Source organism: Diadema setosum, chromosome 14, assembly GCF_964275005.1.
Source record: "Diadema setosum chromosome 14, eeDiaSeto1, whole genome shotgun sequence".
Classification (NCBI taxonomy): Eukaryota; Metazoa; Echinodermata; class Echinoidea; order Diadematoida; family Diadematidae; genus Diadema; species Diadema setosum.
In genome coordinates this window covers 11352621-11365406 of record NC_092698.1, presented here as the reverse complement: position 1 = coordinate 11365406, position 12786 = coordinate 11352621, and the positions used below count along the sequence as shown (strand labels likewise).

At 40.8% G+C, this 12786-nt stretch overlaps 1 protein-coding gene across 1 annotated transcript in view; it reads right to left on the bottom strand.

Annotated features, from left to right (window-relative positions):
* The window catches only part of LOC140238364 (aminopeptidase N-like), a 129448-nt gene extending 119691 nt beyond the window's left edge, over positions 1–9757 (bottom strand). The window contains exon 1 of the mRNA XM_072318296.1: positions 8962–9757. Coding sequence (XP_072174397.1) covers positions 8962–9686 — 725 coding nt within the window. The 5' untranslated portion in view covers positions 9687–9757. The remainder of the gene's footprint in view (positions 1–8961) is intronic.
* Between the last annotated feature and the right edge of the window lie 3029 nt (positions 9758–12786).

The window sequence follows — 12786 nt, the reverse complement described above, 5'->3', positions numbered from 1 at the left end:
ACTGAATATCATGAACGCGACCGAGCCCGAGCGAGCGGAGGAGGCGAGGGAGGGAGGTGGGGCGTGGAGGGGGAGGGTGTGTTCTCTCCCCCCCCCCCCCACCACGGTGAGAACTTTTTGCATTTTGATGTTGTACATGGTGCAATTTGATGCATGTTTTTGCGCGTTTTGTCGACTTGAAACAGTCAAACTTGTTTAAGGTAGCAATATATTTCGATGTCGATTATTATTTAACAATTTGGCTATAAAATAGTATTACTTAAATAAACTTCTTGTATTAATACTTACACTGAATATTACGAACGCGACCGAACCCGAGCGAGCGGAGGGGGCGAGGGAGGGTGTGGGAGGATGTGTTGACCCCTCCCACGGTGAGAACTTTTGTATTTTGATCTAGTACATGGTGCGATTTGATGCATGTTTTTGCGCATTTTGTCGACTTGAAACAGTCCCACTTGTTTAAGGTATAGCATTTTATTGTGATGTCTATTAATATAAAACAATTTGGCTATAAAATGGTATCATTTGAATAAACTTCTTGTATTAATTCTTACACTTAATACCATGAATGGGACCTAACCCGAGCGAGCGGAGCGAGCGAGGGAGGGGGATGGGAGGGTGTGGGAGGGGATGTTCCCCCTCCCACGGTGAGAACTTATTGTATTTTGATGTTGTAAATGGTGCAATTTGATGCATGTTTTTACGTGTTTTATCGACTTGAGACAGTCCCACTTGTTTATGGTAGCAGAATATTTTGATATCGATTATTATTGAACAATTTGCCTTAAATGGTTTTACATAAAATTCTTGTATTAATTCTTCCACTGAATGTCATGAACGCGACCGAGCCCGAGCGAGCGGAGCGAACGGCGGGGGGGGGGGGGGGGGGGGGAGGTGGAGGGGGAGGGGAGGGAGGGGTGTGTCTCCCTCCCACGATGAGAACTGTTTGCATTTTGATGTTGTAAGTGGTGCAATTTTACGCATGTTTGGGTGTTTTATAGACTTGAAACACTTCCACTTGTTTAAGATAGCAGAATATTTTGATGTAGATTACAATGAACAATTCGCCTATAAAATGGTATTGTTTGAATAAACTCATTGTATTAATTTTTACGATGAATAATTATCATGAACGCTGTCTGTTAAGCAATTCAAACAGAAAAAGCAAGCACATGAGGGTGTAGATAAAGGGCATTTCTCCTCCAATGCCTCTCCCACACAAAAGGTAATTTTGCATTTTCAGACCTGAAATTCAGCGATCTGGTTCAAAATTTTGGTGCAATACTTGAATTTTTTTCCAGCGCCCCCAAAAGAAAATAATTGAAGAAATAAGTAGGGCTTTTTCAGGGAAGTGTTAAAATCATGGAATTAGTTCTTATTCCGAGTGTTTACCAGCTTTGTGTTATGTGTATAAAGTCTAGTGAGGTAGAGCTTAGGGGGAGGGTGTGGGAGGGGGAACACAAGACGGAACTTTTGCGTTATTACAGTTGAAAAAAAGCGCTCTGAAGCACACTTTTTGTGGAAAATTCGGAAATTGTCATTCCCCAAAGTATACTAAGTCTATAGAGGGGACCAAGCAATGGGAGGGTGGCAAGATACGTCTCCCATATTCGAGGGAGCTTTTTTTTTTTCAGTTTTAGAACTGATATTCAACAATATGGTGCACACTTTTGTTGGAATATCTGGAAATTTGTCAATCAGAGAAGGTGGGAGGGGATAAGCCCTTTTCCCTTATTCCCCCTTCCTGCACGAGGGAGATTCTGTATTTTCTGATTGCATTTAAACGTTTTGGTGCACACATTTTGTGGCATATTTGGAAAACTATCTATGTTCAAAGTGTAACCACAGTCTACTTGTATGCATCGGGCGGGGGGGGGGGGGGGGGGAGAGACGGGCGAGCAGGGAGAAGGCGTGGGCGAGTGCTAACACCACCCTTCCATTTTTCTATCAAAAAACCGCAAGAAAATTTTCCTCGTTTCGGGAATCATTGGGGATCATGATTGTTTGCCCCTCCCCTCTTCCCCCGTCCGCGCTCCCCGTCCTCCAGGGGCCCGTTGCCTAACAGTTACAATTATGGTAACTTTGCCATCCAATGATAACTACCATGGCAACTACACTCGGCAGCCAATCAAAATCAAGAATTCCATGGAAGTTACCATTGGATGGCAAAGTTACCATAATTGTAACTTATATGCAACGGGCCCCAGGATCGACGCCCATGCATACGAGGATGCTTTTGCATTTTTAGAATTCAGATGAAAATATCTCGTAAACACATTTATGATGTAATCTGGGCAAATTTCAATCTCAGAAGTGTACACTATTTCTTTTTAAGGGGGGGGGGGGGAGGGGAAACCCTCCGTTAATTGAAAGTATCTAGATATCTAATCCAACCCACGGAACATTTGCATTTTTTTTTTAAACTGAAGTAACAGACCTGGTGCGCACTTTAGATGAAACATTTTAAAATCTGTCTATCTAAAGTGTATTAAGTAGAAAGGACTGAACGGGGAGGGTATGGAAGGTGTTAGGCCTATACCCCTCTTACGCGAGGGAGATTTTGTATATTCAGAATTGAAATTCAGCCATCTTTGGGTGAAATATTTAGACAGTTTTCTATCAAAAAAGTAAAAACATTTCGGGAGTTACGAGGAGGAGCAAAATGATATATTTGTCCCCAATACTTGTATGGGGAAACCATCCCCACCCCCCTCCATCGACACCTCTGCATATACAGGAGGGAGCTTTTGTAAGTGAAAGATCTGCTGCACACTCTCTGATAAAATATATAAGGAAATACGTCAATCTCAAAAGTGTACAAAGTCTATCGAAAGGGACCCAGTAGCGGAGCTTTTGCATATTTATGATTGCAATTCAACGACTCGGTGCATAGTTCTGGCGGTAGTTGGACAATTTTCCATAAAGAAAGTTCGAGATTTGTCCTCATCTCGGGAATTGCTTGGGGGACATTGTCTGCCCCCAACATTTCCGTAGGGGCGGGGCAAATGCCCCTTTGCCTCCCCCCTCCCCCCGAGATAGATTCGACGCCCCTGATCATCCCTGGGTATGCCCATAGATGTATCAGACTCATCATCGTTTCAGGAATGATTCAGGAAATGGATTGGGGGGGGGGGGTCAATTATGGCGGTATAGTTTTTGTTATTGTTTGTTTGTTTTCGTACATAATTTGCAGTTGGCCCCGGGTTGCTCGCGTCATAGCATGTTTACATGTAAGCCTATGCTATTTGATGTTGTCAACGTCTGGACCATACATTTTGTCGATATTACTTTCTTCGTGAGCGAGCGAAGCGAGCGAGCGCTTGAGAAAATCATGTATACATTATCCTACAAGATAGAATACTGTTCAGCTCTGTTACCTGACTGAAGGCGGGCGTACGAACGTCATGCAATATGCCAAAATTGATACAATCACATTTCTGCTTCCTCCATTTTTTCCCCTCAAATTTCAGGGGGGGGGGGATGATTGTACAGGCCATCCTCCCCTCCTCCATTTCAGGGGAGGGGGGGATGATTGTACAGGCCATCCCCCCTCCTCCATTTCGGGGGGGGGGGGATATATCCCTCCCATCCCCCGGGATTTACGCCCATGGGGGGGGGGGGTGTCCAAAGAAGAGTACAATTATATTTTCACACACACAAAAAAAAAATAATCGGTAACAATTTCGCTCCCCGTAGCGTGAAAGAACTTCTCCCTAAAAGCCATACGTGTAGAAATACATACTTGATGTCGTTGATATGTAGATGTTGGTGTTCAATTAATTACAATCTCTGAAATCTATGAAATTGCACCCGCACTTAAGTATGATATTTTCCCCTTCATGGAACACTTTGGTACAGGCACATACTTGTAATTGACATGTTGATGGCGCTGTTCATCCTGTCGGTCTCGTGAGCCTTCTTTGCCTAGTGTCGGTTTCGTGGGCTTTCTTTGCCTAGTGTCGGTCTCGTGGGCTTGTGCCGAAAGGGTGGGTTGGGTGGTGGCGCGTCGCGTTAATGGGAACACCACCCTTCGTCCAAAGCCCCCCCGGTTTTGCCGAAAGGGTGCGTTGGGAGCGTTGGGTCGCGTCGCGTTGACTGGAACCCCACCCTTCGTCCAAAGCCCCCCCGGTTTTGCCGAAAGGGTGCGTTGGTACTTTTTCTCATGTAATATTAAAAGACGCGTTTTGAATTTATATTTAACCTTCAAACAACCATTTCAAAGAAGCTATCGTCCGGATCGGTTTACACTCTATTACAACTTGGTCTACAGCCAGTTGGTCTAATAGACTGTTTAATATCATGCAGTTGGTCTAATATATACCAGTTGGTCTAGTCATCATTTCGTCCAATTACTGTTTGGTCTAATTGCTATTTGTTGTTTAATACAAAACTCGTCTTTTAACCCTATAAAGCCCAAGGGGGGGGGGGCACATTGTGCCCCCTACCAGATTTTCATTCCCCACTCCTTCGCCCTTAATCCAGTTTTAACCAAATTTGGTGACTTTTCCAAAAATGTTATTTCCAACATTTTGATATATAGTTTAGCTATATTTGATATTGCTGGTTGCCATGGCAACAATAAAACTGACAACCATGTCAGTCAGATTTTGCATATTTTTCTGTTCCAATTCCAATTAACCATATTATAATGTATAAAATGGGCGTTTGTTGGCTGAAATTTGCTGAAGGAGCAAAATGTGAAGTAATTATCGCCCTGAAATGTTTTTCCTATTATTTCCTTTGTTTTTCTGTGACAATGCCATAAAACAGTAGCTATAGTAGAGATACTTGAAAATAACAGTATTTTCCAAAGATTGCCATTCTATTTTGTGTCATTTTGATTCCTCCACCCAAGTTATACCTCTAATATCATTTGTTTATCACATTATCAATCTGCAAACTTAAAATTCCGATATTATTGGACTATGAAATATGATAACTATGCATGTACCTATCCCTAACAATACATCACAGGTCTCATAATGTATTTCTTTATTTTGTTATGAATAGCGCCCCCAAGTAGTGACCTTGAGAAATTTCAACCATAAAAACTAATGAGCTTTGACTTGCAGATCATTTGTGGCAAATATGAAAAATATTGGTCTATGATAAGACATACTGGGGATAAAGAAATTATACAGAAAAATCATGTTTTTAGCATATTTCCTATGTATTTCTTTATATTATGGTAAATAGCGCCCTCTATGTGTCACCATAAAAAAATCAAGTATGTGGTCATGTACACTATGAGTTGCTCTACCCATGTGCCAAATGTGACGATGAAACATCAAAAAATAACATCAAAATAGCTTGGGCTTTATAGGGTTACATGAGAAAAAGAGAAAAAGTACCAACGCACCCTTTCGGCAAAACCGGGGGGGGGGGGATTTGGACGAAGGGTGGGGTTCCAGTCAACGCGACGCGATCCAACGCTCCCAACGCACCCTTTCGGCAAAACCGGGGGGGCTTTGGACGAAGGGTGGTGTTCCCATTAACGCGACGCGCCACCACCCAACCCACCCTTTCGGCACAAGCCGTCTCGTGGGCTTTCTTTGCCAATAGTATCGGTCTCGTTCGCCTTTATTGCGTAGTGTTGGTCTCGTGGGCCTTGTTTTCGTAGTGTCGGTCTCGTGAGCCTTTTGTGCGTAGTGTCGAACTCATGGGCTAGCTGTATGACTCGTGAACCGTATAACTCGTGGGCTGTATGAATCATGAACCTCTTTTTGATGTCGGTCTCGTGGACCGTATGACTCGTGGGATGACCCCAATATTTCATGGAAGCAAAAGTCGCAAATGCAAAAGTCATGGAACCATTAAATCTATCAATTTAGCTCTCCACAACCATCCACACAATATAATTGTTTTGTTTTCATATCTATAAATTACCCAATTATCTATCAATCAGTTATTCCTTTTCCTGAATACGGAGTGATTTTATTCATCACTTCAACGTATTTTTTTTTTCATATATAAGATATATACATGTACTAAAAAGTTAGTTATTCAAAATACATGGGAAGAATGAGGGGAAAAAACACTAGAATGACTTCTCAACGCAAAGTTTATACTTTTATTGGTTACGATCGATGAGATACGTTGCAAAACCGATTTTTATATCTATACACCCAGATCCTCGAAACATTAATCGGTCAAACAGACAGATTGCCACCTGTTTTGCTTTATCATGAGTGTTCTACATCTGTCCTGTCAATCCAAAATGTTGAAGGGAGTTCTGACATGTGATTTTCATTTGCTGAACTAATAAACAGCTTTTTTTCCTCGGTGGAGAGAAGATTGTTTCAAGGGCGGTGAAATACTGTCTTTATGGCATTAATGCCGGATGTAGATTCGAAAGAGATGAAACATCTGGCTAAATACTAACAACTGTAAAACAGATGCTTAGTAGGAAAAGTTGGAGTTGAAGCAGAAGATGAAAAGGAGAAAGGGAAGGCAAAAGAGAAACAGCTGAGGGCAGTCACTGAAAAGAGCAAGAACCGGGAGCAAATGGGAGGGCACATATGAGAAGTAAATATGGATTTAAAGCTCAATGCCACGTTCAAATCGACTTTGATGAACATATATATTATAGTGCATTTTATCCGAAAAACGAAAGCTCCAACTCATAAAAAAAAAAAAAAGAAGCTGTGGAATTATAAGGTTTCTCAATTTTTCAAAGATTTCTTCCGAACAGGTGAGTAAGCGTGATGTTTCTGTGATATTAATGTGACTAACAAAAGACATGGCGAGGGAACATGCAAGTTATGCTAAGTCGAGGGGAAGGTGCATTCCAATGTCTTTTGTTAAACATTTCAGTACTTTAGCAATGATTGAGAGATGAGGTCATCTGAGGAACATTGGTTTGGAAGGAGTTTTTGTGGGCGTTTCCAAGTTATCTGAAGAAAAATAGAAGAAAAAAATCGTTAAAAATATATGGCATGTTTCTAGATATTCGTTTCACCGCAAAAGTGATATTGAGAGTATCATAAATCAACACAAATCAACATGTATTTGGATTTCAGGGGCCCTTTAAAACTCGCGTTCTTGGATCACAAAAGGGCAAGATGACGAGATTTCATATCTCGCCTTCTCGGTGATCTACAAAGCAGTGGCGGATTCGAAAATGTCAAGAAAGAATCCGCGCTATGGAAGAGGGATATCTGCTCTTTCACAATATATCCCTTGCAACAACAACAACAACAACAACAACAACAACAACAACAACAACAACAACAACAACAACAACAAATAAAATCCTGAATACGAATCCTGAACACGACCCTGAATTGAGGGACAAGTAATTTTAACTAATGCTGTATTATGTAAAGACTGTCAGTAGGCCCCCTATATGGGCAGGAAGATTTCTTTACCTCACGCATCATGATGCCCTCAGAAAGAAGTGTGTACGTTGGTGAATACATTGCCGCCATTGAGGGGTATTATGTTTTGTCATATCGAAGAAAATGATTTTCATTTTTGAAAGAACACGCTTTGTGGTGTGTTATTAGACCCTAAACCATTCAGGCATCAGTGTGAAAACTCATGAAATATCGTGCGTTACCACAGGTGTTAATTGGGTCATCCCACTAGACCGACACCCACGAGTCATACAGCCCACGAGTTCGACATTGAAAACAGGTCCATGAGTCATACAGCTCACGAGTCATACAGACCATGAGTTCGACACTAGGCAAATCAGCCCACGAGTTCCACAGATACAACACGGGGTCTCGTGTGCCTTAGTATCAAACACATGGGCTGTATGACTCGTGAGCTGTATAACTCATAGGCTGTATGACTTGTGAGCTGTATGCCGGACTCGTGGGCTGTATGACTCGTGGGTGTCGGTCTCGTGACGTGCAGCCGTTTTAACTCCAGATGCCGTGTACACCATTCGCTAACTATATAGTGAACATCGTTGTGACTGAGATCCACTGCTATGTTTGTTTCATACTGTAATAAAAAGTCGAATCACATCTACTATTGCTGCTTCCACGACTAATACTGACACTTTCACTGGTAGGTACTACAAACGACAAACCCACTACTAATTGTAATTCTACACCTGTACGTCTACTTCAGTTAATGTCTCCTCTATAGGTATATACTGTAAATAATATGACCATATCACCATTTGTACGACAGCTGCAACAGACTTTTTTTTTTTAAATAAAGAATTTAAGTGTTATTATACAAGAAAAGTCACTGCCACTGCAAATGCTACAATTTGGGCGTATAGCCACCTGCTACCACTGCTGAATTAAAGGGCAAGTTCACCTTCATAAACATAAGGATTGAGAGAATGTAGCAATATTAGTAGAATACATCATTGAAAGTTTGAGGAAAATCAGACAATCCGTTCAAAAATTATGAATTTTTGAAGTTGTTGTGCAGTCACCGCTGGATGAGAAGACTACTGCAGCGTATGATGTCACATGATGTCACAATATAAGGAAAATATAAAGAGAATGTCACAAAATTTCATCTTTTGAAAGAGGTACAAATTCCCTTGACTTGCTACTGACGTATGTTATGGGTAATATTATTCCCCCTGCCTTCAGAAAGAGGAAAGTCAAGTGCTCTTTTATTATGCGAAAAAAGTGAAAGTATGTTGAATTTTCTTTACATTTTCTTTTTAGTGTTGTACGCATATGACATCACAAGCTGTAGTAGTCTCCTCATCCAGCAGTTCCAACACAAAAAATTTAAAAATTCATAACTTTTGCATCGATTGTCTCATTTTCCTCAAACTTTCACTGATGTGTCCTACTAATATTGCTGCATTCTCTCAATCCTTATGTTTATGGAGGTGAACTTTTCCTTTAACATCAGCTAACACTACGTTAGCTGCTGCTGCTAATTATCTAATTCACATTAAAAACAATCTTTGAATTTCATATGGACCTCTATCCCTGAGAAACATTTTAAATTCTATAAGGCACACTCTAGTATACCCATACTTACAAAGTGCGGCCCTGTTCATTGGTATAAGTGCTGCGATAAAATCCGTGCAAAGCGTCCCTGATTTCACCGATGTATTCGATGAGCACGTCGTAGTGATTGCCAGGAACGAGTGCTTCTACCAGTTGGATGCGCATTATAGACGTTTTTTCGTTGTATGATGACATCGACTCGTATATGTCCCTCTGCGTCCATCCTGGTTCTACCGTTTGCACAGATATGTTTGTGATCGTCAGATTACTGAGATGAAATGCAATTTGATCAGTCATCACATCGCATCGTATTCGGATCGCTACCGAACCGTCGAAAGTAAATCTTCTCTTGCTAGTTCCTACGACATCGTCTGCATCGATGTATGGCTGGATGTGGAGGTCGTAGGCCAGGGGAATAACATCGCGGGGCAACCGCACAGATTGAGAACCCTGCCCTGGTAAGTCGTATCCCGAGGTGGTACCGGCGTCTCCGTCTGCATATACATCACTTACTGTTAACACTTCGTCGTCGTGGTCCTTGTTAGAAAAGCCATGTTTACCACCACACTCTCGTTTGGCTTGATAAAAACACAACACCCCCACTACCACCACCACGACAAGGAAGACGGACAGGATAGCCGCAACCTGACGTTTGCTCACGGTTATGATCTTCGACGTCCTCGATGCGACTTCTGACATTTCGAAATCACATTTTGTTGTGTCGCAGTCACTTGTAGTTAACCTTTCAGAAGCCATAGCTTCATAAAATGTTTATTTGCACAGAGGTTTGACGAGATTGAAAATAATCAGTGTATTTAAGTTTTCCCACACTAGGAAAATGGCTTTCAGGTATGTAGACCTTCGTGCTGCAGGTTCTAGAAAGATTTACATTCAAACCGCAGGGATATTTTCCAATCTTCCACATCGGTTGGTTCTCTCGCCGAGGCGAATATGCTTCGCACGCACGGAGGCAAGAGAGCGGAAAAATTCTCAACGTAAAGGCAGTACATGCCATGCATGCTGCACGAGCGCGCAAGCCACAAGATCAATGCTCCACCTGTCACATGATATGCCACTGCATTCAAAAGTGACCTCAAAGGAGTTAGGCGCACCCTCAGCGCAAGCCACCTGCCCACGGATGCCTGTAGTAAATATGGAACAGTCGCCTTTTTCTTTTTCAGTGCGGGTCGGTACAATCGCCATTCAATAAAAGGAACCTAAGTACACGTCCTGACATTGTGAGATGCTAAGAAAGCAGAATAAAACAGTAATACCTTTCACTTTCTTTCTTTCTTTCTTTCTTTCTTTTTTTTTTTTTGCTTTTAAAAACATAAAATGTGATGTTGGAGCAGGAATGCATTCCATCATTGGAATTGTCAAGAGTGTTCTATTAACGTAATAAACAGGAGGAAGAGTATTTTCTTACATGAAAATATTTCTTGCGTTTGAAAGGCATATCATGACTTATTTCAGCACATGTATTTTCTTTCTGCACACACGCACTTATAATGTCCGGTTTCCGGCCCGTTAGGATTCACATCAAGCTCGAGACTACTGATGCATGCATCTAGGCATCGACCATGGCCGACCCGCCGTCTTTGCTTGACTTCTAGTGATAATTATTTATTCGTCAGATGGCAAATCCTTTCTGATGACATCGTTGTTGCACTTTTCGCTCACCCTTCCCTTACCAGTCTCTCAATATTTCTTTTGTTTTTCCCTATTATCCATTTCCTCCACCAATACCTTTTGCATGTATATATATATATATATATATATATATATATATATATATATAGAATATATGAATATATATATATATATATATATATATATATATATATATATATATATATATATATATCTATATATCTATATATATATATATATATATTTATATATATACACACATATATAAATATGTATATATATATATATATATATATATATATATATATATATATATACATATAACTTTGTCACTTTGCCACTGTGCTCCTTGGCGGTCTTGGCGGTAGCGCGAAGTCTTCTCGATCGCGACAGTCCACTCATCGTGCGAGTCCACAAACTGCTGCCTCCTTATACTACACGCCCTCAACGACGGCACTTCCGTAAGAGACCATGCTAGTACTGTACACACCGTAAACGAAGGCAGTCCAGGCAGTGGACTACTGTGCTCCCAGCTGATGAGATTACTATTTCAACAGCAACAAAAGCACTCCTGAAATCCCATCTGTGGACAAGATGTTTTGCCAACAATGTTCCGATTGACCATGATGTACAGATGAATACCAGTGATCGCTGAGGTGCTGTCAGAGTTGGCTGGTCCTGCTGGTGGCATGGGCGTAAATCCGGGGATGCATCCCCGGTCTTGGAGAAGGGGGGGGGGGGGGGGGGTAGCCTGTACCAAAAAAAAAAATGGAAGAAAAGAAGAAATCTTATTGTAATAATTTCGGCTCACTGCATGACGTTCGATCGCATGCCCGTCTAGTGAGAGCTACTCAGAGCTCAACAGTATCTTATCTTTTATGATTTGTATATATGATTTTTCTCAAGCGCTGGCTCGCTTCGCTCAAAATGTCGACTAAATCTCATGTTATTTTGATCATTCCCAATCCAAAGGGGGGGGGGGACACTGTGCCCCCATATATCTTCTTTATTATTTGATGTGTCATCGTCATATTTAGCACATGGGTAGAGCAACTCAACGTCTACATGGCCGTACATTTGAACTTTCTAAAGGTCATTGCTGAGGGTGCTATTTGCCAAAAGAAATACATAGGAAATAAATACTTAGTGCTAAAACATGGTTTTTCTTTACATTTTTCCCGAGTATATATGTTTTTTTAATCGTTTCCATATTTCCTACAAGCCTAAAGCAAGTCAAGCAAGTCATGGTTAAAATTTCAGCACGTATTGTAACAAATGTAACATTCAACAACTGTAACCACGTGGGGGCGCTATTCTTTACAGTATGAAGAAATAACCACGAGACCTAATGTATTGTTTGGGATATGTAAGCCCTACATGTATAGTTATCATATTTTATATTCCTGTAATATTCGAATTTTTAGTTTGCAGACTGATCATATGATAAACAAATGATACTGCAGGCAAAACCTGTATGAAAGATTAAATGTAACATAAAAATACTATGGTATATTGTAAAAATTCTGGGTTTCGTTTTTAATCATCTCTATTTGTCACATGGGCGGACTTAACTCATAAAACAATCACACTCGTGCCATTCACAGTTAACATAATTTATGTACAGTTTATTAAAACAATCTTTGGTAATATTTAAATGGTTTAACCCGGAATATTTCACCAGTAGGGTACATCAGATCTCTGAATTTAAGCCTGAAAACGCGAAATTCTTCCTCGTGTGGGAGGGGGCATCTCCCCCTGCCCGTTTTCCTAAATACTTTTTTTTTGTTTTATATTTTGTCTCACCTTTTTGATAGAAACAAGAATTGAATATGTTACAAAAAGTGTGCACTATATATCTCTGAAATTGAAAGTCTGAAAATGCAAAAAATCTCCCTCGTGTGGGAGGATACCCCCTCTCTTCGCTTGGTCGCTCCGCTCCCTCGCACATATCTTAGAAGTTGTTGGAAAGGGTTCGACGGTATGATTATTTTAATTGACTTGATTAAAAAAAATTATCATTCCATTAGAAAGAAGGAACTATCTACTACAGTTTTTTACAGGATAAATACCAATGTTAACATTTAATTTATTTCATTTCATTTCATTTCATTTTTAAAGTACACATTATACACCTGTGCATATCATTGACTATATCGCCGATCATCCCCCCCCCCCCCTTCCTCCTCGGTACGGATCTACACCGATG